This window comes from Argopecten irradians, chromosome 13, assembly GCF_041381155.1.
Source record: "Argopecten irradians isolate NY chromosome 13, Ai_NY, whole genome shotgun sequence".
In the NCBI taxonomy this organism is placed as follows: domain Eukaryota; kingdom Metazoa; phylum Mollusca; class Bivalvia; order Pectinida; family Pectinidae; genus Argopecten; species Argopecten irradians.
In genome coordinates, this window is record NC_091146.1 from 2,483,343 (window position 1) to 2,506,716 (window position 23,374).

At 36.2% G+C, this 23,374-nt stretch overlaps 2 protein-coding genes across 3 annotated transcripts in view; both read left to right on the top strand.

The window, feature by feature from the left end:
* Nucleotides 1–21,118, top strand: part of LOC138306245 (uncharacterized) — a 42,489-nt gene extending 21,371 nt beyond the window's left edge. Inside the window, exons 1-2 of one of the 2 annotated variants that reach the window (XM_069246643.1) lie at nt 15,570–15,643; nt 18,287–21,118. In XM_069246643.1, the coding sequence (XP_069102744.1) occupies nt 18,294–18,977 (684 nt within the window). In that variant the 5' untranslated portion in view covers nt 15,570–15,643; nt 18,287–18,293 and the 3' untranslated portion in view covers nt 18,978–21,118. Of the gene's footprint in view, nt 1–15,569; nt 15,644–18,286 lie in introns of those variants that run through there. The other variant, XM_069246644.1, reaches the window with a different exon arrangement.
* A 1,575-nt stretch (nt 21,119–22,693) lies between these two features.
* On the top strand, nt 22,694–23,374 carry LOC138306587 (E3 ubiquitin-protein ligase TRAIP-like). The gene has a single exon (XM_069247025.1). The coding sequence runs from the start codon at nt 22,694–22,696 to the stop codon at nt 23,372–23,374; it is 681 nt and encodes a 226-aa protein (XP_069103126.1).

The following is a 23,374-nucleotide window of genomic DNA, read 5'->3' on the forward strand; positions in this document are numbered from 1 at the left end:
TTATACTACACGTAATAACACATGTAAAACGATAACTGAACTGGATATTTATTATTATTATACTACACGTACATAAGACATGTAAAACGATAACTGAACTGGATATATTTATTATTATTATACTACACGTACATAAGACATGTAAAACGATAACTGAACTGGATATTTATTATTATTATACAACACGTATATAAGACATGTAAAACGATAACTGAACTGGATATTTATTATTATTATACTACACGTACATAAGACATGTAAAACGATAACTGAACTGGATATTTATTATTATTATACTACACGTATATAAGACATGTAAAACGATAACTGAACTGGATATTTATTATTATTATACTACACGTACATAAGACATGTAAAACGATAACTGAACTGGATATTTATTATTATTATACTATACGTATATAAGACATGTAAAACGATAACTGAACTTGATATTTATTATTATTATACTACACGTACATAAGACATGTAAAACGGTAACTGAATTAGATATTTATTATTATTATACTACACGTATATAAGACATGTAAAACGATAACTGAACTGGATATTTATTATCATTATTCTAAACGTATCTGCTATCTCATATTAATATCTTCCAAATTTCGTAGATTGTGTATGGCTATCATAATAATTTGAATCTATACTGTATTACAGCCGAATTATTCTAGATTCGATTGTTTCGATGTTCGTCAGAGGAACAAACTACCTGTCTGATCTATTGTGGCACACGAAGCCTTCAGTTTTACTGTGTTATATATAGTGTAAATTGAACGACACAAACCCATCATTAGTGACTGTTTATGTCGATCAGAGACCAGTTACGTCAACAGTCCTTAATTTTAAGGAATTCCTTAACTTAACAGTCTCCATAGGGAAGCATTACACATTTATAGGAGGGCTCCTTAATTTCAGATTTCCCCTAGCTTTAGTAATGCTTTTCTATGAGGAATTACTTAAGTTAGGGAATGTTGATGAAACTTGGCATAGATGCTTCATTTTACACATTTACGATAATACACTTGTATATAACGTCTAGATAAACATTGATAGTGTGACGTGTAAACAGATTTTACAGTCAACTTTACAAAATTATTCTGTTGGATATTGAAACTGTATAACATATGTGGGAGTAATTCATATATTTACGATAAATGTAATTTGTCCGCACAATTACATAACTTATACGGACATTAAGAGACACCTTTTACTAATATGAGGGTCCGTGTCCATGTGTTGTTCATTACATCGTCGTTACCATGGAAAAGGCACATGGCACTGGCTGGGAGGGAACATGTTAAATAGGAACATGAATGATGAACTCATGGTGGCACTGGCAGGGAGGTGACATGTTAAACATGAATATGAATGGTGAACTCATGGTGGCACTGGCAGGGGGGTAACATGTTAAACATGAATATGAATGGTGAACTCATGGTGGCACTGGCTGGGAGGAAACATGTTAAACATGAATATGAATGATGAACTCATGGTAGCACTGACAGGGAGGTAACATGTTAAACATGAATATGAATGGTTAACTCATGGTGGCACTGGCTGGGAGGAAACATGTTAAACATGAATATGAATGATGAACTCATGGTAGCACTGACAGGGAGGTAACATGTTAAACATGAATATGAATGGTTAACTCATGGTGGCACTGGCTGGGAGGAAACATGTTAAACATGAATATGAATGGTGAATTCATGGTGGCACTGGTTGGGAGGAAACATGTTAAACATGAATATGAATGGTGAACTCATGGTGGCACTGGCTGGGAGGTAACATGTTAAATAGGAATATGAATGGTGAACTCATGGTGGCACTGACAGCGGGGTAACATGTTAAACATGAATATGAATGGTGAACTCATGGTGGCACTGGCAAGAAGGTAACATGTTAAACATGAATATGAATGGTGAACTCATGGTGGCACTGGCTGGGAGGAAACATGTTAAACATGAATATGAATGGTGAACTCATGGTGGCACTGGCAAGAAGGTAACATGTTAAACATGAATATGAATGGTGAACTCATGGTGGCACTGGCAAGAAGGTAACATGTTAAACATGAATATGAATGGTGAACTCATGGTGGCACTGGCTGGGAGGAAACATGTTAAACATGAATATGAATGGTGAACTCAAGATATCGTTAAGAAAATATGTCATGGCTTTTTTTATCACTTTAATTTTTTAATAATAAATATATATATTATCAACATGTTTTATCTACTGTTTACTTCTTATAATATTATCCTGTTGTAATGACATAGAGAGTAATCCTGGACCATTACAGAATCTAAATCTTATTCGGACATTAAGAGACACTTTTTACTAATATGAGGGTCCGTGTCCATGTGTTGTTCATTACATCGTCGTTACCATGGAAAAGGCACATGGCACTAGCTGGGAGGGAACATGTTAAATAGGAACATGAATGATGAACCCAAGGTGGCACTGGCAGGGAGGTGACATGTTAAACATGAATATGAATGGTGAACTCATGGTGGCACTGGCTGGGAGGAAACATGTTAAACATGAATATGAATGGTGAACTCATGGTGGCACTGGCAGGGAGGAAACATGTTAAACATGAATATGAATGGTGAACTCATGGTGGCACTGGCTGGGAGAAAACATGTTAAACATGAATATGAATGGTGAACTCATGGTGGCACTGGCTGGGAGGAAACATGTTAAACATGAATATGAATGGTGAACTCATGGTGGCACTGGCTGGGAGGTAACATGTTAAACATGAATATGAATGGTGAACTCATGGTGGCACTGACAGGGAGGAAACATGTTAAACAGGGACATGAATGGTGAACTCATGGTGGCACTGACAGCGGGGTAACATGTTAAACATGAATATGAATGGTGAACTCATGGTGGCACTGACAGGGAGGTAACATGTTAAACATGAATATGAATGGTGAACTCATGGTGGCACTGGCAAGAAGGTAACATGTTAAACATGAATATGAATGGTGAACTCATGGTGGCACTGGCAAGAAGGTAACATGTTAAACATGAATATGAATGGTGAACTCATGGTGGCACTGGCTGGGAGGAAACATGTTAAACATGAGTATGAATGGTGAACTCAAGATATCGTTAAGGAAATATGTCATGGCTTTTTTCATCACTTTAATTTTTTAATAATAGATATTTATACTATCAACATTTTTTATCTACTGATTTCACTTCTTATAATATTATCCTGTTGTAATGACATAGAGAGTAATCCTGGACCATTACAGAATCTAAATCTTGTTCACTTAAATGCTCGGTCACTTAGAAATAAAACCTCTCTGATCGAAGTAGAGCTAGAAGATAATGACATTGTATGTATAACTGAATCTCACTTAAATCCTATGATATCTGATAATGACATTCAAATGCAACCATTTAATGTCGCTCCTTACAGAAAGGATAGAACAACTGGGCCGGGGGGTGGGGTTATTGTTTATTATAAAAATACTGTCGTGTTGAAGAGAAGAAGGGATTTGGAAAGAGATGATGTTGAGTTACTCTGGTTAGAGGTTCTAATAAATAATCATAAATTTCTCCTTGGCTGTATATATAGACCTGATAGTAATATTGATTACTGGGGTAAACTTGACGATACATTAACTAGAGCTACTGATACTTCACTAGATGTTATACTTACAGGTGATTATTAATGTTGATATGCTAAATTTACCACTAAATGATCATTTATCAAGACTCCTTATTAAACATAACCTAGCTAGCCTTATCAATGAACCTACAAGAATAACACCTGATAGTGCCACTTCCATCGATATTATCTTTACTAACAACCCCAACCTAATAACTAATACTTTTGTATCACCACCATTCTGTAGTGACCATTCAGTTCATGCTCAAATTTCTCTTACTGTTTTTAAACAGGTGACTTATAAAAAAAAAACCATATTAAAATATGATGAAGCTGATTTTGAAAGTATGAATAATGCTCTCCTTAATATTGACTGGTTGAACTTATCAACACTTCAAGACCCAGACACATTTAACTCATTTATTATAGACTCAATCACCGAACAAGTCAACAGTTTCATTCCGACCAAAATTATTACGGTGCGCCCGAATGATAAGCCCTGGATGAATAATACCATCAGATTAAAAATGAGACAACGCAATAGAATACATAGAAAAGCTAAAATAATTAATACTCCCCACTACTGCGAACGATTTCGTTATCTTAGGAATGAAACAATTGACTTGATTCGTGTGGCTAAAAAAAACTACATCAAAAAGCTTGAAAATTGTCTAAATGAAAACTCGGTCCCTCCAGACAAATGGTGGAAGATAGCAAAATCTATTACTAACTTCACTAATAAATCCTCTTCTATTCCACCTCTTGAATCTGATAATCAAACCATCAATCATCCTATTGATAAAGCAGAAATCCTGAATAATCATTTTAGTAATATTTCTACATCTTCACCAAACCTTGAATTACCTCAGTTAGCACAGCCCTATATACCTTACTCACTTACTAATATGACCAAATTAGTAATCTTAATGTAAATAAACCCCCTGGTCCAGACGGTATAGTTCCTAAAATAGTAAAACAATTGTGTAACTCACTTACTCTCCCTCTCAGTCTTCTATTTAATAGAACTCTGGATTCAGGAATAATTCCAATTAGTTGGAAACAATCAAATGTAAATGCTATATATAAAGAGAATGGGTCATCCAATGATGTTCAAAATTATAGACCTATCTCGATAACCTCTTGTTTCAGTAAATTAATGGAAAAAATAGTATTTAAATATCTCTACAACTATCTTATGGACAACTCTATATTATCTAAGCATCCGTCTGGCTTCATACCAGGTGATTCCACTGTTAATCAACTATTGTTTATTTATAATGAAATTGTTAGCAATATGGACCAGGGAAGGAACTTCGATTTATTTTTTGTGATATAAGTAACGCTTTTGACAGAGTATGGCATAAAGGTCTTTTACATAAACTCCAGATGTATGGAATAAATGGAAATTTACTTCTATGGTTCGACAATTACCTATCTGATAGATTACAAAGAGTGACCACAGAAGGCTACTATTCACAGTTCAAGGTTGTAAATGCTGGGGTACCCCAGGGATCAGTACTCGGGCCTCTTCTTTTCCTCCTCTACATCAATGATATCACTGATAATCTTTCAACTAATATCAAACTTTTTGCAGATGACACCTCCTTGTACGTAATTATAGATGAAAACCCAGCACAAGCAGCTCAAGCACTAACAGCTGACCTCTCTAACATTAGTGAATGGGCAAAAACATGGGACATCAAATTTAACCCTAACAAAACCAAATCAGTACTATTTTCCAGAAAACATAACAAAAACAGCCCCCCAATAAACTTCGAAACGATCACATCACTGACACATCTGAACACAAACACCTAGGGCTTACACTTAAAGACGATGCATCATGGAAACAACACATCCTTAACATATATGAAAAAGCATACAGTAGATTAAACATTCTTCGTTACATTAAAAATAAAGTAAATCGTCAGTCATTAATTAAAATTTACACAGCATTTATTAGGCCAATCTTAGAATACGCAGATATAATATGGGATAATTGCACTCAACAATCAAAAGACCTTTTAGAATCTGTCCAATTAGAAGCAGCCAGAATTATTACAGGACTTAGGTCTGGAACATCTCACAATAAACTTTATACAGAACTTGGATGGGAAACACTATCAGTAAGAAGACACAAACACAAACTAATAATGATGTACAAAATAATGCATGGCCTATCACCACAATACTGACAAGATATCCTAAATCCTTTCAATAACATTAACAATCAAAACAATAATGGCTATGCTCTCAGACAAACAAGAATATTTAATCCACCAATATGCAGAACTAATAATTATTTTGATAGTTTCATCCCACTAATGTGTCGCACTATAAACACTTCTAATAACAATCTCTTTAACTCTCCTTCTCTCTCAGCCTTTAAACACCAACTTAATAAAGATGTCCCAGTTGTAATTGAATCAACCCAATTTTTTAAAACAGAAGGTGATAGAAGAGCTAATATAATTCTTTGTCAACTTAGAAATTTGTGTAGTAATCTTAATTCCCACCTTTATACTGACCATTTATCTGATGATACATCTTGTGCTTGTTCTTTTGAAAATGAAACTATATCCCACTATTTTCTCGAATGCCCTTTATATGACCAACATAGACTTTCCCTGTTTACCTCCATTAGTAGTTATGCAAATCATAACCATATTGATATCAATATTCTTCTTCAAGGCTGTCCTGACTGTGATAAAACTATAAACAGACAATTACTTCATGATGTTCACCTATATATAGGTAAATCTAGACGTTTTAATCTCTATATGATTTAAATTAGCCATGACATAAGTTTTTGAAATAAGCTTATGAAAGTTAAAGATTCTCCTTAAAAAAAAAAAAAAAAAATATTTAAAAAAATTATTTACTATATAACATTTGAATAACATTGTATATATTCTACTCTAATTATCCTCTGATAAAGATATACTTGGAGTATTTTGTTGAGCATGGTTGTTTTAATACTGTTACTTTGTTTTATTCTATATACAGCATACACATATCTTATTAAAAGTATATACATGTGTATATTTTCAATTATTTTCAGGAAATTTAACAGTATTGAGAGCAATGACAAGTGTATATATATACACATGGACTGTTGGTCATTGTCTGTCAATATCTGAGTAACATTTGGTCTAATTAGTAATATAACATGTTCTTGTATTAAAATAATAGCTGTATTTATATTATGTGTGTTGTGTGAATGGAGTATGCAAAAGAGTTATCTCCCTTTATCTGTTGTAAAATTTCATTTCAAAACTTAATTATAATATCTATAATTTATGTAAGTTTAAACTATTTCTTTTGCCACCATTGGAGAGAATTTATATAGGCTTTGCCTGTTATTTAATCCATTTGACTTATAACATCTTTGTCAATAAAATTTGTTAAAATGAAATGAAACTCATGGTGGCACTGGCTGGGAGGTAACATAACAAACAGGGACATGAATGGTGAACTCATGGTGGCACTGACGGGGAGGAAACATGTTAAACATGAATATGAATGGTGAACTCATGGTGGCACTGGCTGGGAGGAAACATGTTAAACATGAATATGAATGGTGAACTCATGGTGGCACTGACAGGGAGGAAACATGTTAAACATGAATATGAATGGTGAACTCATGGTGGCACTGGCAAGAAGGTAACATGTTAAATAGCAATATGAATGGTGAACTCATGGTGGCACTGGCTGGGAGGAAACATGTTAAACATGAATATGAATGGTGAACTCATGGTGGCACTGACAGGGAGGAAACATGTTAAACATGAATATGAATGGTGAACTCATGGTGGCACTGACGGGAGGAAACATGTTAAACATGAATATGAATGGTGAACTCATGGTGGCACTGACAGGGAGGAAACATGTTAAACATGAATATGAATGGTGAACTCATGGTGGCACTGACAGGGAGGAAACATGTTAAACATGAATATGAATGGTGAACTCATGGTGGCACTGGCAGGGAGGAAACATGTTAAACATGAATATGAATGGTGAACTCATGGTGGCACTGGCTGGGAGGAAACATGTTAAACATGAATATGAATGGTGAACTCATGGTGGCACTGACAGGGAGGAAACATGTTAAACAGGAATATGAATGGTGAACTCATGGTGGCACTGACAGGGAGGAAACATGTTAAACATGAATATGAATGGTGAACTCATGGTGGCACTGGCTGGGAGGAAACATGTTAAACATGAATATGAATGGTGAACTCATGGTGGCACTGGCTGGGAGGAAACATGTTAAACATGAATATGAATGGTGAACTCATGGTGGCACTGGCTGGGAGGAAACATGTTAAACAGGAATATGAATGGTGAACTCATGGTGGCACTGACAGGGAGGAAACATGTTAAACATGAATATGAATGGTGAACTCATGGTGGCACTGGCTGGGAGGAAACATGTTAAACATGAATATGAATGGTGAACTCATGGTGGCACTGGCTGGGAGGAAACATGTTAAACAGGGACATGAATGGTGAACTCATGGTGGCACTGGCAGGGAGGAAACATGTTAAACATGAATATGAATGGTGAACTCATGGTGGCACTGACAGGGAGGAAACATGTTAAACATGAATATGAATGGTGAACTCATGGTGGCACTGGCTGGGAGGAAACATGTTAAACATGAATATGAATGGTGAACTCATGGTGGCACTGGCTGGGAGGAAACATGTTAAACATGAATATGAATGGTGAACTCATGGTGGCACTGGCAGGGAGGAAACATGTTAAACATGAATATGAATGGTGAACTCATGGTGGCACTGACAGGGAGGAAACATGTTAAATAGGAATATGAATGGTGAACTCATGGTGGCACTGGCTGGGAGGAAACATGTTAAACATGAATATGAATGGTGAACTCATGGTGGCACTGTGGGGAGGAAACATGTTAAACATGAATATGAATGGTGAACTCATGGTGGCACTGGCTGGGAGGAAACATGTTAAACATGAATATGAATGGTGAACTCATGGTGGCACTGGCTGGGAGGAAACATGTTAAACAGGAATATGAATGGTGAACTCATGGTGGCACTGACAGGGAGGAAACATGTTAAACATGAATATGAATGGTGAACTCATGGTGGCACTGGCTGGGAGGTAACATGTTAAACATGAATATGAATGGTGAACTCATGGTGGCACTGGCTGGGAGGAAACATGTTAAACATGAATATGAATGGTGAACTCATGGTGGCACTGACTGGTAGGAAACATGTTTAACATGAATATGAATGGTGAACTCATGGTGGCACTGGCTGGGAGGAAACATGTTAAACATGAATATGAATGGTGAACTCATGGTGGCACTGACTGGGAGGAAACATGTTAAACATGAATATGAATGGTGAACTCATGGTGGCACTGGCTGGGAGGAAACATGTTAAACATGAATATGAATGGTGAACTCATGGTGGCACTGACAGGGAGGAAACATGTTAAATAGGAATATGAATGGTGAACTCATGGTGGCACTGGCTGGGAGGAAACATGTTAAACATGAATATGAATGGTGAACTCATGGTGGCACTGACAGGGAGGAAACATGTTAAACATGAATATGAATGGTGAACTCATGGTGGCACTGGCTGGGAGGAAACATGTTAAACATGAATATGAATGGTGAACTCATGGTGGCACTGGCTGGGAGGAAACATGTTAAACATGAATATGAATGGTGAACTCATGGTGGCACTGACAGGGAGGAAACATGTTAAACATGAATATGAATGGTGAACTCATGGTGGCACTGGCAGGGAGGTAACATGTTAAACATGAATATGAATGGTGAACTCATGGTGGCACTGACAGGGAGGAAACATGTTAAACATGAATATGAATGGTGAACTCATGGTGGCACTGACAGGGAGGAAACATGTTAAATATGAATATGAATGGTGAACTCATGGTGGCACTGGCAGGGAGGAAACATGTTAAACAGGAATATGAATGGTGAACTCATGGTGGCACTGGCTGGGAGGAAACATGTTAAACATGAATATGAATGGTGAACTCATGGTGGCACTGGCTGGGAGGAAACATGTTAAACAGGAATATGAATGGTGAACTCATGGTGGCACTGGCTGGGAGGAAACATGTTAAACATGAATATGAATGGTGAACTCATGGTGGCACTGCAGGGAGGAAACATGTTAAACATGAATATGAATGGTGAACTCATGGTGGCACTGGCTGGGAGGAAACATGTTAAACATGAATATGAATGGTGAACTCATGGTGGCACTGGCTGGGAGGAAACATGTTAAACAGGGAATATGAATGGTGAACTCATGGTGGCACTGACAGGGAGGAAACATGTTAAACATGAATATGAATGGTGAACTCATGGTGGCACTGACAGGGAGGAAACATGTTAAATAGGAATATGAATGGTGAACTCATGGTGGCACTGGCTGGGAGGAAACATGTTAAACATGAATATGAATGGTGAACTCATGGTGGCACTGACAGGGAGGAAACATGTTAAAAATGAATATGAATGGTGAACTCATGGTGGCACTGACAGGGAGGAAACATGTTAAACATGAATATGAATGGTGAACTCATGGTGGCACTGACAGGAAGGAAACATGTTAAATAGGAATATGAATGGTGAACTCATGGTGGCACTGACGGGAGGAAACATGTTAAACATGAATATGAATGGTGAACTCATGGTGGCACTGACTGGGAGGAAACATGTTAAACATGAATATGAATGGTGAACTCATGGTGGCACTGACAGGGAGGAAACATGTTAAACATGAATATGAATGGTGAACTCATGGTGGCACTGACGGGAGGAAACATGTTAAACATGAATATGAATGGTGAACTCATGGTGGCACTGACAGGGAGGAAACATGTTAAACATGAATATGAATGGTAAACTCATGGTGGCACTGACTGGGAGGAAACATGTTAAACATAGGAATATGAATGGTGAACTCATGGTGGCACTGGCTGGGAGGAAACATGTTAAACATGAATATGAATGGTGAACTCATGGTGGCACTGACAGGGAGGAAACATGTTAAACATGAATATGAATGGTGAACTCATGGTGGCACTGGCTGGGAGGAAACATGTTAAACATGAATATGAATGGTGAACTCATGGTGGCACTGACAGGGAGGAAACATGTTAAATAGGAATATGAATGGTGAACTCATGGTGGCACTGGCTGGGAGGAAACATGTTAAACATGAATATGAATGGTGAACTCATGGTGGCACTGACAGGAAGGAAACATGTTAAATAGGAATATGAATGGTGAACTCATGGTGGCACTGACAGGGAGGAAACATGTTAAACATGAATATGAATGGTGAACTCATGGTGGCACTGACTGGGAGGAAACATGAGAATATGAATGGTGAACTCATGGTGGCAACGGGAGGTAACATGTTAAACAGGAATATGAATGGTGAACTCATGGTGGCACTGCGGAGGAAACATGTTAAACATGAATATGAATGGTGAACTCATGGTGGCACTGACAGGAGAAACATGTTAAAATGAATATGAATGGTGAACTCATGGTGGCACTGGCGGAGGAAACATGTTAAATAGGAATATGAATGGTGAACTCATGGTGGCACTGAGCGGAGGAAACATGTTAAATAGGAATATGAATGGTGAACTCATGGTGGCACTGACTGGGAGGAAACATGTTAAACATGAATATGAATGGTGAACTCATGGTGGCACTGGCTGGGAGGAAACATGTTAAACATGAATATGAATGGTGAACTCATGGTGGCACTGACTGGGAGGAAACATGTTAAACATGAATATGAATGGTGAACTCATGGTGGCACTGGCGGGAGGAAACATGTTAAACATGAATATGAATGGTGAACTCATGGTGGCACTGACTGGGAGGAAACATGTTAAACATGAATATGAATGGTGAACTCATGGTGGCACTGACTGGGAGGAAACATGTTAAAATGAATATGAATGGTGAACTCATGGTGGCACTGACAGGGAGGAAACATGTTAAACATGAATATGAATGGTGAACTCATGGTGGCACTGACAGGGAGGAAACATGTTAAACATGAATATGAATGGTGAACTCATGGTGGCACTGACAGGGAGGTAACAGTTTAAACATGAATATGAATGGTGAACTCATGGTGGCACTGACAGGGAGGTAACATGTTAAACATGAATATGAATGGTGAACTCATGGTGGCACTGACAGGGAGGTAACATGTTAAACATGAATATGAATGGTGAACTCATGGTGGCACTGACAGGGAGGTAACATGTTAAACATGAATATGAATGGTGAACTCATGGTGGCACTGACTGGGAGGTAACATGTTAAACATGAATATGAATGGTGAACTCATGGTGGCACTGGCTGGTAGGAAACATGTTAAACATGAATATGAATGGTGAACTCATGGTGGCACTGGCTGGGAGGAAACATGTTAAACATGAATATGAATGGTGAACTCATGGTGGCACTGGCTGGGAGGAAACATGTTAAACATGAATATGAATGGTGAACTCATGGTGGCACTGGCTGGGAGGAACATGTTAAACATGAATATGAATGGTGATCATTGAAACTATGGTGTCGGGCGGAGTAATGTTAAACATGATATGAATGGTGGAGGTGACTCATGGTGGCACTGACAGGGAGGTAACATGTTCAACATGAATATGAATGTTGAACTCATGGTGGCACTGGCAAGAAGGTAACATGTTTAACAGGGACATGAATGGTGGACTTTAACATTTCTATAATGTGAAATATAACATTTAGTGTTTTTTCTCGACATTCTGTCGGAAAGATAATTTTCAAACAAGTAGATATCCATTGATACAGCATTAATTAAGTTTAGATAAGAGTCATTTATGCCAAATCGCAAAATATAAATCTAATAAAATCTAATCCTTCTTTTTCTTTATCAATATTATTAACAATTTAAAAATATGAGTGGAATAACTGTAGATTTACCAGGTGTAAAGTCACACTGATTCTTTGTAATAATTTCATTTGGGGTCAAAATGTTGTATCAATATTTGAATATAATTAATTGATTATTTTGATAGAGACATGAGGTCTGTAATTGTAACCTTGTCAGTAGAACCGTTCTCTTTATATATATCATATGCATTTGTTATTTTCCAATTAGGAGATATTATAACAGATTGTAGTGTCTTAATCAAAACAATGTGGAAGGTAGTTTTAGGGACGTTGGTGATTTCGTCACAACTTTGGGAATAATACCATAAGGCGAGTGGTGTTTATTAAGATTTAAAGGTGGACAGAAACGCCTTGTTTAGTGATGTGGATATAAGACAGTGGGGATCAGGTTGTTGTGTTCGCGGAAGTTCAATGACAGATGTTGGCGTAGCAATGTCTGAAGTGTTTATTAAGTAGTTCTGCTTTGTCAATAGGGTGATGAAGTAGATACTAAGGACTCAAATGTAGCCTCTTATCTATCTAAACGTGACTTCAAATTACATGTTAAGAGTTTTGTCCTTGATTATCGGGAACATATTATATATTACTGACTAAATAGTATGAGGTTTCACGATAAAATCTACAATCAAACAACATCATAAAAAATGTTTCCAACATTCCTGTCCCTGTGTACGATGTGGAACTAATTGAAGATACCAAATTTTATACACAAAGGAGTATATTGAACACCATATCTGAGTCTAAACTACACACAGCAGTGTGTTAAAACCATATCTGAGTCTAAACTACACGGGAGTGTATTAAACACCATATTTGAGTCTAAACTACATAGGAATGTATTAAACACCATATTTGAGTCTAAACAGAGTTTAAACATCATAATGAGTGTATTAAACAGAAGTGTATTACACCATACCTGAGTCTAAACTACGCACAGGAGTGTATTAAACACCATATCTGAGTCTAAACTACACGGGAGTGTATTAAACACCATATTTGAGTCTAAACTACACACATGAGTGTATTAAACACCATATTTGAGTCTAAACTACAAACAAGAGTGTATTAAACATCATAATGAGTGTAACTACACACAGAAGTGTATTACACATCATACCTGTATACTACACACATCAGTGTATTAAAGACATATTGAGTCTAAATTACACACATGAGTGTATTAAACTTATATATTAGTGTCTAAACTACACACAGCAGTGTATTAAATACCAAATATGAGTCTAAACTACACACAGGAGTGTATTAAAACCATATCTGAGTCTAAACTACACACAGCAATGTATTAAACACCACATCTGAGAGTAAACTACACACATGAGTGTATTAAACACCATATCTGAGTCTAAATTACACACAGCAATGTATTAAACTACACAGGAGTATGTTAAAACCATATCTGAGTCTAAATTACACACAGCAATGTATTAAACTCCACAGGAGTATGTTAAAACCATATCTGAGTCTAAATTACACACAGGAGTGTATGTAACTCAATATCTGAGTCTAAACTACGCAAAAGCAGTGTATTAAACAAGATATATGAGTCTAAACTACACAGAGCAGTGTATAACGCAATATACATAAGTCTATACTACACACAAGAGTCTATTAAACACCATATTTGAATCTAAACTACACAGGAGTGTATTAAGCACCATATTTGAGTCTAAACTACACACAAGAGTGTATTAAACATCATAAATGAGTGTACACTACACACAGAAGTGTATTACACAAAATACCTGTGTCTAAACTACGCACAGAAGTGTATTATATATATAAGCACCATATGTGAGTTTCAACTACACACGGGAATGTATTAAACACCATATCTGAGTCTAAACTATACATAGAAGTGTATTACACAACATACCTGAGTCTAAACTACACACAGGAGTGTATTAAACACCACATTTTAGTGTAAACTACACAGGAGTGTATTAAACACCATATCTGAGTCTAAATTACACATGGGAGTGTATTAAACACCATATCTGAGTCTAAACTACACAGCAGTGTATTAAACACCATATTTGAGTCTAAACTATACACAGGGGTGTATTGAACACCATATCTGAGTCTAAACTACACACAGGAGTGTATTAAACACCATATTTGAGTCTAAACTACACAGAAATGTATTAAACACCATATCTGTGTCTAAACTACACAGGAGTGTATTAAACACTACACAGCAGTGTATTAAATACCAAATCTGAGTCTAAAGTACACACAGGAGTGTATTGAACACCATATCCGAGTCTAAACTACACACAGGAGTGTATAAAACACCTTATCTGAGTCAAAATTAAGACAGAAGTTTTACTTGGTTGCGTATTAATCACAATTGCTGAGTTTTGTAATGTACAAAAAAGACTATGTTGTTTTTAAGTTATGGGTTTTTAAACCGTGGTGAGAATGATATTACAACAATATATCGTTATCAGCTAATATTTAACGATTCTTACTCTACATGAAAGAGCACATGTACTGTAAATTAATTAGTTTTTTTTTAATCTTATTATGTTTTCTTTATTTATTTATTTAAAGAAGTGAAGTAACTCAGTGCCAGTGCATGCTGAATAGTTATATGGATTAATGGAATTATTTAGCAATGCTTTCAGTGCACAATGAAGCATTTCAACGTTATCTATTACATATTTTACATTATTGTACAATAAAAGCAGCATAATACGATATGTGGTTTTTTTTACAATGCAACGATTAAAAATTTGATATAGTAGTATTACAGTATGCTAGCTGGTACAAAGGACATGACAGAGGCTAATCACACCCAGGGTCAGTACCACCCATTGTACGGTATTGGCAGTAAACGAATATTAAAAACTGCAATCGTGAGCGTTTATGAAGACGAAAGATATGACGTCACGAACTTTTGAGTATATAAACATGAGTATCTTTAAGTTACGGCATTAATTTCGATACTTTCCCCAACGACCAAGCTGTTTTCGCATTAGAAAATGTACGTAGCAGGTTCGCAAAAGTACGTTTAATGTTTTTTTCAGAATTATAAATATATAGTATATAAGATATCTTATTTAATTTTCTATATAAGATATCTCATATCGTATATAAGATATCTTAATTATTACATAAGATATCTTGTATAATTGAAATATCGTTGCTATATAAGATATCTTATATAAAATGAAATTTCGTAGCATTTCAAACCAGAAACTAATTTCTCCCTCGAGCATTATTTGGAGCACTTTGGAGCACATCTTAGAATCGTTCGCAATGACAGAGACGGCACTGAAAGGGAGAATCAACCGCTGTTTGGTTGTATTCAACGATGTATTTAAAACACAGAAGCAGTTAATTCCCATCACTCTAGTTGTCAAGTCGTACATGTCGACAATGAATATATTGGTTATTTTCCTGACCTGTTTATGAAACTTTTGTCTCGTTCAACCAATACTGGCGTAGCATGCATATAGTAGCCAACAAGAGTCTGGCTGAACGAGTAGTAGTATACTGTACAACTCTCTATGACTTTCGGGTACGGAGACTTCATTTTTGGGAACCTGTTGAAATCCTATATAGCAACGAGATTTCAATTATATAAGATAGTTTATATATCATATTAGATATCTTATATAGATAACTCAAATGAGATATATTATATACGATATAAGATATCTTATATAGAATTAATTAAAATATATATATATAAGATATCTTATATATTATATGAGATATTTTATATATTAAATAAGATATCTTATATATTATATGAGATAGTTTATATATTATATGAAATACATTGTATCTCATATACTATATGAAAGATATCTCATATATCGCAATCAAGATATCTTATATATATGCATTGAAATTAAGGATCGGCAATGCTCTTTGAATAAATGTCATGTTGGCTCGCCATATTGATTGCCATGATAATAAGACGGTGGTAGCTGATTGGTTGATATTGATACATATTGCCAGATTTTAATGGAAATTGGTATACATATATATGCTGAATAACATATGAACACCTCCAAAATGTTTGGTTTCCATGGTAACAGAATGGGCGACTCTGAATGGTTGAAATTTAGATATTTTAAGCATAAGTGAAACTTAGTACATAGGGCAATGGATATATAAAGTATTGTAGTAACTTCTACAAATTTATCCTTTTATAATATGTATCGTATATGTTAAATCATGATCATAATCGTATTAAGCATTACTCTCTTTTTCCAGTTTTATTGGGTGCGAATCTAGTATTCGCTTGTGTTAGGGGCTTTTGCCAATAACTGGCTATGGACTTTTGTAGTCCCAGACACAGGAAGAATCACTGGATTATGTATTAAAACTGAGAAAAATTCAAAAAGTATTAGTGGCTTACTAGTCTGTTATACTACATAACTAATTACTATCTTACTGCTATAATTTGATTCAGTCTATTAATGAATTAACTCCCTTGTACAATTATTAGAAAAAAAATATATCAAAATGAAATTTATTCCTAAACTTGTATATCCATAGGAGTATATAATACATGGCATAGTATTAATATTTTTTGTTACTTACCATATTTGATTAAATAACATGATGTTTAATCAACTTATTACATGTATATAATTTAATTTGTATAGTTTCTGGCTAGGAAGGGAGGAGCCTATATAGGCCTAGCCTGTTGCCCAATCCTTTTGATTTTTTTCAATATATTTTCTCGAAATGAAATGTGCCTTCAAATCCAATAACGTCGGTTTTTCATTGTTGGGATAAATGGATTTTGACCTTTCGTTCTGATCAAGTTATGCCCCAAAATGGACAGACCATAGGGAAAGGCCAAACTCATCAAAATCTATCCAACATATTTTGATACAAAATCGCCAAAATTTCCCGACGCAAAAATTTACAATTTACGGTAACAAGTAGATTCTTGTCGTGACGCTAACCTTGTGTTTAATCTTCATAACTTAAAAATAAACAATCATCGCGAAAGATACACCTCATCAACATATACAATAGTATAACATTCTAGGTGGCGTTTGATAACTATTTCGTTCATACCTACGAGTGTAATACTGGCTGGTCCAGGGCAATACACCCATGTCTCCTGAGTCTGTACTGCATGCGCTATGGCTACCCATACAATAAAGCTTTATGACGTCACGGCGTCAACAATATCTCTATATCCCCGGTAAAATTTTAACATTTTTTTTCACAAATATGACTGGTTTTACCATAAAAGATCAAGCAACGGAATTTGTTCATGTATGGAAAATTGACTTCCAGTCGTCGATTTCATCGAATTTATTTCAAAATGGCTGGATATTATAGCTGTAAAATTGCAATAAAACATCGAGGTATGAAAGAAAAATACTCTTTCATAAGTGGATATGAAGGATATGGATATTCTACCCTCGGGATCACAAAATGTTGCAAAACCCTCGGTAAACCTCGAGTTTTACTACATTTTGTGACCCTCGGGTAGAATATCCCTATCCTTAATACCACATATGAAAGAGTCTTATATTATATAGCTGGAACTAAAACATTCTCTATTCTCCATCTAAAACATAACTATACGGTACATATTACAGTGAACGATTTATTTGTCCTACTTATGTTGTTGTTTTTTATTTTCGTTACGCAGCCCCAGTATGAATGTGACTCTCGGCGTCACCTTGTGTCTTATACTGTCGACATATGCACACCCAAGTCCAGACAACTGGGACGGTGGAGAAACAGCTGACAGGATCCGTCGTCAGGTTGGTACACAGGATACGTTGTCCGACACAGCGGAAATGGTAACAACGGAAGAAAGCGTCGAACCAACTGTCGAAGAAAGCGTCGAACCAACTGATGAAGAAAGCGTCGAACCAACTGATGAAGAAAGCGTCGAACCAACTGAATCACCAGCAGTCGATTTTCCAATGGCAACTGATGTCAACGAACCAGACGACAGTCTGACGTCTAACTTGGGTGATACGGCACAGACGGCAATAACAGAGGAGACAGGGCAAACAGCGACAGAACAGGACGACCAGCAACGAGTTGAGGATACGACTGGAGCGGCTCTGGAAGCAGGACTGGGCGTCATTGCCGAGGCACAACAGTCAGTGAGGGGAGCGGTCCAGACAGAGATAGGAAGTACTGGTGAGGAGAGTGAGAACGCTTTCTCGGCCATAAAGGCGATTTTACAGGCAATAAGAGCTGCAAGAAAGGAAGCACGAGAAGCAAGGAAGGAAGAAAGACAAGCAAAGAAGGAAGAAAGACAAACGAGAAAGGAAGAAAGAAAGGCAAACAAAGCAGCAAAACAGGCGGCGAGGAATCAGGAGGAATGATAAGTGTATCGTGATTCTTGATATTGACATAACGCACAATTTTTAGATTGACTGTTCTGTCACGGAAGTTCACGAGGTTGAAAAATGACTTTATATTAGGAATTATGTTTTCTATTCAGAATAGAAAAAATACGTTTTTGTTCAAATATACGTGTGCGAAATTGCTACTGAAAATTAAAAAAAGTATTCGAAAAATTGCGTTTTTTCTTTGTCTTGCAGGATTGCCGAATGTCGGAAATGACGTCAATTGCGCTCGTCATGTTCTAAAATAATGACGTCTTGTACATTCAATGACGTTACATAAAAGTGACCGAACATTGTGCGTGACGTCATTGCTTTCTCTGATCACTGTACTGTCTATAGCGTACGCACGTAACAGTGAGCATCGTTATGACTTAAGCATTGATTTAACTAGTTTGAACTTCATCGGGGTATGAAAGAAGTTTTGTTTGCAAACTATGTGAATCTGCGTAGCGGATACTCTCAAAAGAAATTCTGTATGCCAACTGTAACCCGATGAAGTTAAAAAATAGTTACTTCAATGTTTATAATTAATTTTTCAGACTACCTGATAACACAAAATACGATAAAACGTACAATTCCATTGATTCTCCAAAGGATTTTGTTTTTCAAAATCAAAACGGAACGTCGACGTCTCTGTTGACGTCATATTAACCTCGGGTATTCGCGCCATTCTCGGATTTTTTCTTCTCAGTATATGAAGAAAAATCATCTGCCAATAAGAAAGCCGGATTTAGTATGAAAACAAATAATTTTTTTCGGATTTAGTATGAAAACAAATGAATGTAATTATTTCTGTATGATTACGTTAAAAGTGTGTTAACTATTTTTCATACACCGATGGTGGTATGAAATAGTGACATAAATGTATATTGTTTTTCCATTGGCAATTATGTTTTAAAATCAGTACGCAAAGTCAATGCCGCTATTGTGACGTCACGATAACAACGGGTTTTTGCGCCATTCTCCTAAGTTAAAAGAGGTATGAAATAAAGGATCGGCCAATCAGAAAGTCAGATTTAGTATGGAATTAAAGAAAGCATAGTTATTATCGCGTTTTGATGATTACATAGATTAGAAAAATTCGATAGTACCGTACAAAATGTTTTTTTTATTAATTTTGTATCAAGAAAATATTTCGTTGTTTGTAACGTCGTATCTGATTGGCTGAAACAACGGCACATTGATTTCATGCAAAAATTAGTACCTTAAGATTGAATTTTAAGACTATATTTAGATGTTATGACGCTGTAACACTAACATATTCTCGTCTTTAACAGTTTCATGATTAATTTAGAGTACAAATATTTTTGTGCTGTATCTCCATAACATCACAAAATATATCGAAGTTACTCTATAAACAAAAAGCTGAATACTTTTAGTAGAGTACCCGATTCATGGGTTTATAGAAGTGTTTTCGAGTCCACCTACATATTAATTATTAGTAAGTAAATCCAGACGATTAGCACACCTGTACTAGGTGGTGCGATGTCAAATCTTAAAGATGCTCCACCACCGACAGATCATAAATGATACCATCATTGGAACAATAACGGAGGTATACTCGTGTATATACAAAAAAAATGTATGTGGTGTGTAATTAACACAAAAATATAATACGAAAGTATTCATTTTGTATTTGCGCAATCAATTCTTCATTCCATATAGGGCAAAGTGCCACAGAATGTTTTTTTTCGGAATTCAAATAATAATTTATAACATTTTTTATCTTTAATTAAAATTAGAAGCTCACACTTTTCAATGGTGGTAATATGGTTTATGTAACTTTTAGAACTGAAGAAAAATATTAATTCATCTGCTCCTGTTTTTGATAGAGAAAAATATACCATTAGTCAGCGGTGGAGCATCTTTAATTCTTATCTAAAACTCAATGCAGTTTTGGAATTGAAGAACAGATTCAAACATTTTTTTTCATATAAATTTATACATCTCTATTGACACGAATTTAGAAGAAAAAGCTTGACAATGGTCATCCTCTGTTAAATTGTGTTTCTTTGATATGTATATATATATATATACTTGTCATTGACCTCGGATAATTCGATATGAATGTATGTACTGAAGATTGGTAATCTGGTATAAATAAAGCTTCAATGTAGAAAAGTGTTGTTGGATTTTCCTTTGATATTTATGATATAATAACGTGATACACACAACAAAGGGATGTAATTATGTGCACCAGAAGGTCACTGCAAATAATGTTCATCCACCTTGAGCTTTCCAAAGATGACTATTACCCGTGGACTTGTCACATCAAAGTTGAAGACTATTCGTGCAACAACAGGTCTGACATGTAGCTTGGTCCCTTGGTATTCTTCAAAAGAATCGAATGACGTGATATTTGTTTAGTATGTATTGTCACTCTCTGTAACTCTCCAGAGGAAGGCTCTGTAGACCCGGGATTGGTTTATTTCTCATGGCTATCGTCATACTTGTCTACACTATAGTATTACATCGAATAGCTTACTAACTGAACTGATTAGATCCTCCTTATACTATCCTCGATACTCCAGGGGTTCCGATCACTTACGATCTCACACCCCTGGACTATCTCATAGCAAAATTGAAGGCAACTCAGCGGAAAACAGCTGAACCAATCACGGGTGTGCAAATATTTCCTTTAAAGACTACAGAGAGGGCGACGCCCAACATCAAATCCACACATTCAACCACAGTGTACATCTTATCAATACGGATTCATACCGATTACGAATACATATAGTTCCAAGTGTGTAGACGACCGCCATTGTTCTGACCCATCACTTTTCGCTTCGTCAACGTCGTGTCCATCGAACTAGGAATAGTAAGAGAGGGAAACAGGTGGCTATATATGTAGGCCTAATATCATGTCATATAATTCATAAGAATAGTTGATTATGAATTATAAATAGGCTTAGGAAAAGTTCTACCTTGGGCTAGACCTGTTTAATATTGTTTTAAAATATTCCCAAAAAATATCAATGTATATATTGTACAATGACGGTACATGATCAAGCGCACCTAGGCTAAGAGTTTTCATAGTCGATAGATGTAATTTATTAGATATTTATTTATTGTTATATCATGGTGACAGCAAGGAACAAACATTTGCTTTACGGTACCCTTCCCAAAAATAATTGGGTTTTTTTTCAATTTACCAAAATTAAAGGAAAGAGCAAGTAATAAAAGTGGCCGAAAAAAGAGGTGATATTACCAACCAAATGCAGGATTTCCTGCGTAAACCATTGGATTTCGTGGGTAAACCATTGGATTTCCTGCGTAAACCATTGAATTTCGTGCGTAAACCATTGAATTTCGTGGGTAAACCATTGGATTTCCTGCGTAAACCATTGGATTCCCTACGTAAACCATTGGATTCCCTACGTAAACTATTGGATTTCCTGCGTAAACCATTGGATTCCCTACGTAAACCATTGGATTCCCTACGTAAACCATTGGATTCCCTACGTAAACTATTGGATTTCCTGCGTAAACCATTGGATTCCCTACGTAAACCATTGGATTTCCTGCGTAAACCATTGGATTTCCTGCGTAAACCATTATGTTGTTAGGTGTTTAGCACGCTGGTAATTAAGGACCCACTATACACTAATATATAGAGAAAGTCTGTATATATAAACAAGTCTATAGTGAGTCTGTGACGTACCAGCGTGCTAAACAACTCGGCGTAAAATATGTTAACTGTGCGGAAAAGAGGTGATATTACCAACCAAATGCAGGATTTCCTGCGTAAACCATTAGATTTCGTGGGTAAACCATTGGATTCCCTGCGTAAACCATTGAATTTCGTGGGTAAACCATTGGATTTCCTGCGTAAACCATTGGATTTCCTGCGTAAACCATTGGATTCCCTACGTAAACCATTGGATTCCCTACGTAAACTATTGGATTTCCTGCGTATTCCATTGGATTCCCTACGTAAACCATTGGATTCCCTGCGTAAACCATTGAATTTCGTGGGTAAACCATTGGATTTCCTGTGTAAACCATTGGATTTCCTGCGTAAACCATTGGATTCCCTACGTAAACCATTGGATTCCCTACGTAAACTATTGGATTTCCTGCGTATACCATTGGATTCCCTACGTAAACCATTGGATTTCCTGCGTAAACCATTGGATTCCCTACGTAAACCATTGGATTCCCTACGTAAACCATTGGATTCCTTACGTAAACCATTGGATTCCCTACGTAAACCATTGGATTCCCTACGTAAACCATTGGATTCCCTACGTAAACCATTGAATTTCGTGGGTAAACCATTGGATTTCCTGCGTAAACTATTGGATTTCCTGCGTAAACCATTGGATTCCCTACGTAAACCATTGGATTTCCTACGTAAACCATTGGATTGA

Coding starts and splice junctions, on each gene's coding strand:
- LOC138306587 (XM_069247025.1), top strand. CDS start 22,694: ATGTTAACTGTGCGGAAAAGAGGTGATATTACCAACCAAATGCAGGAT.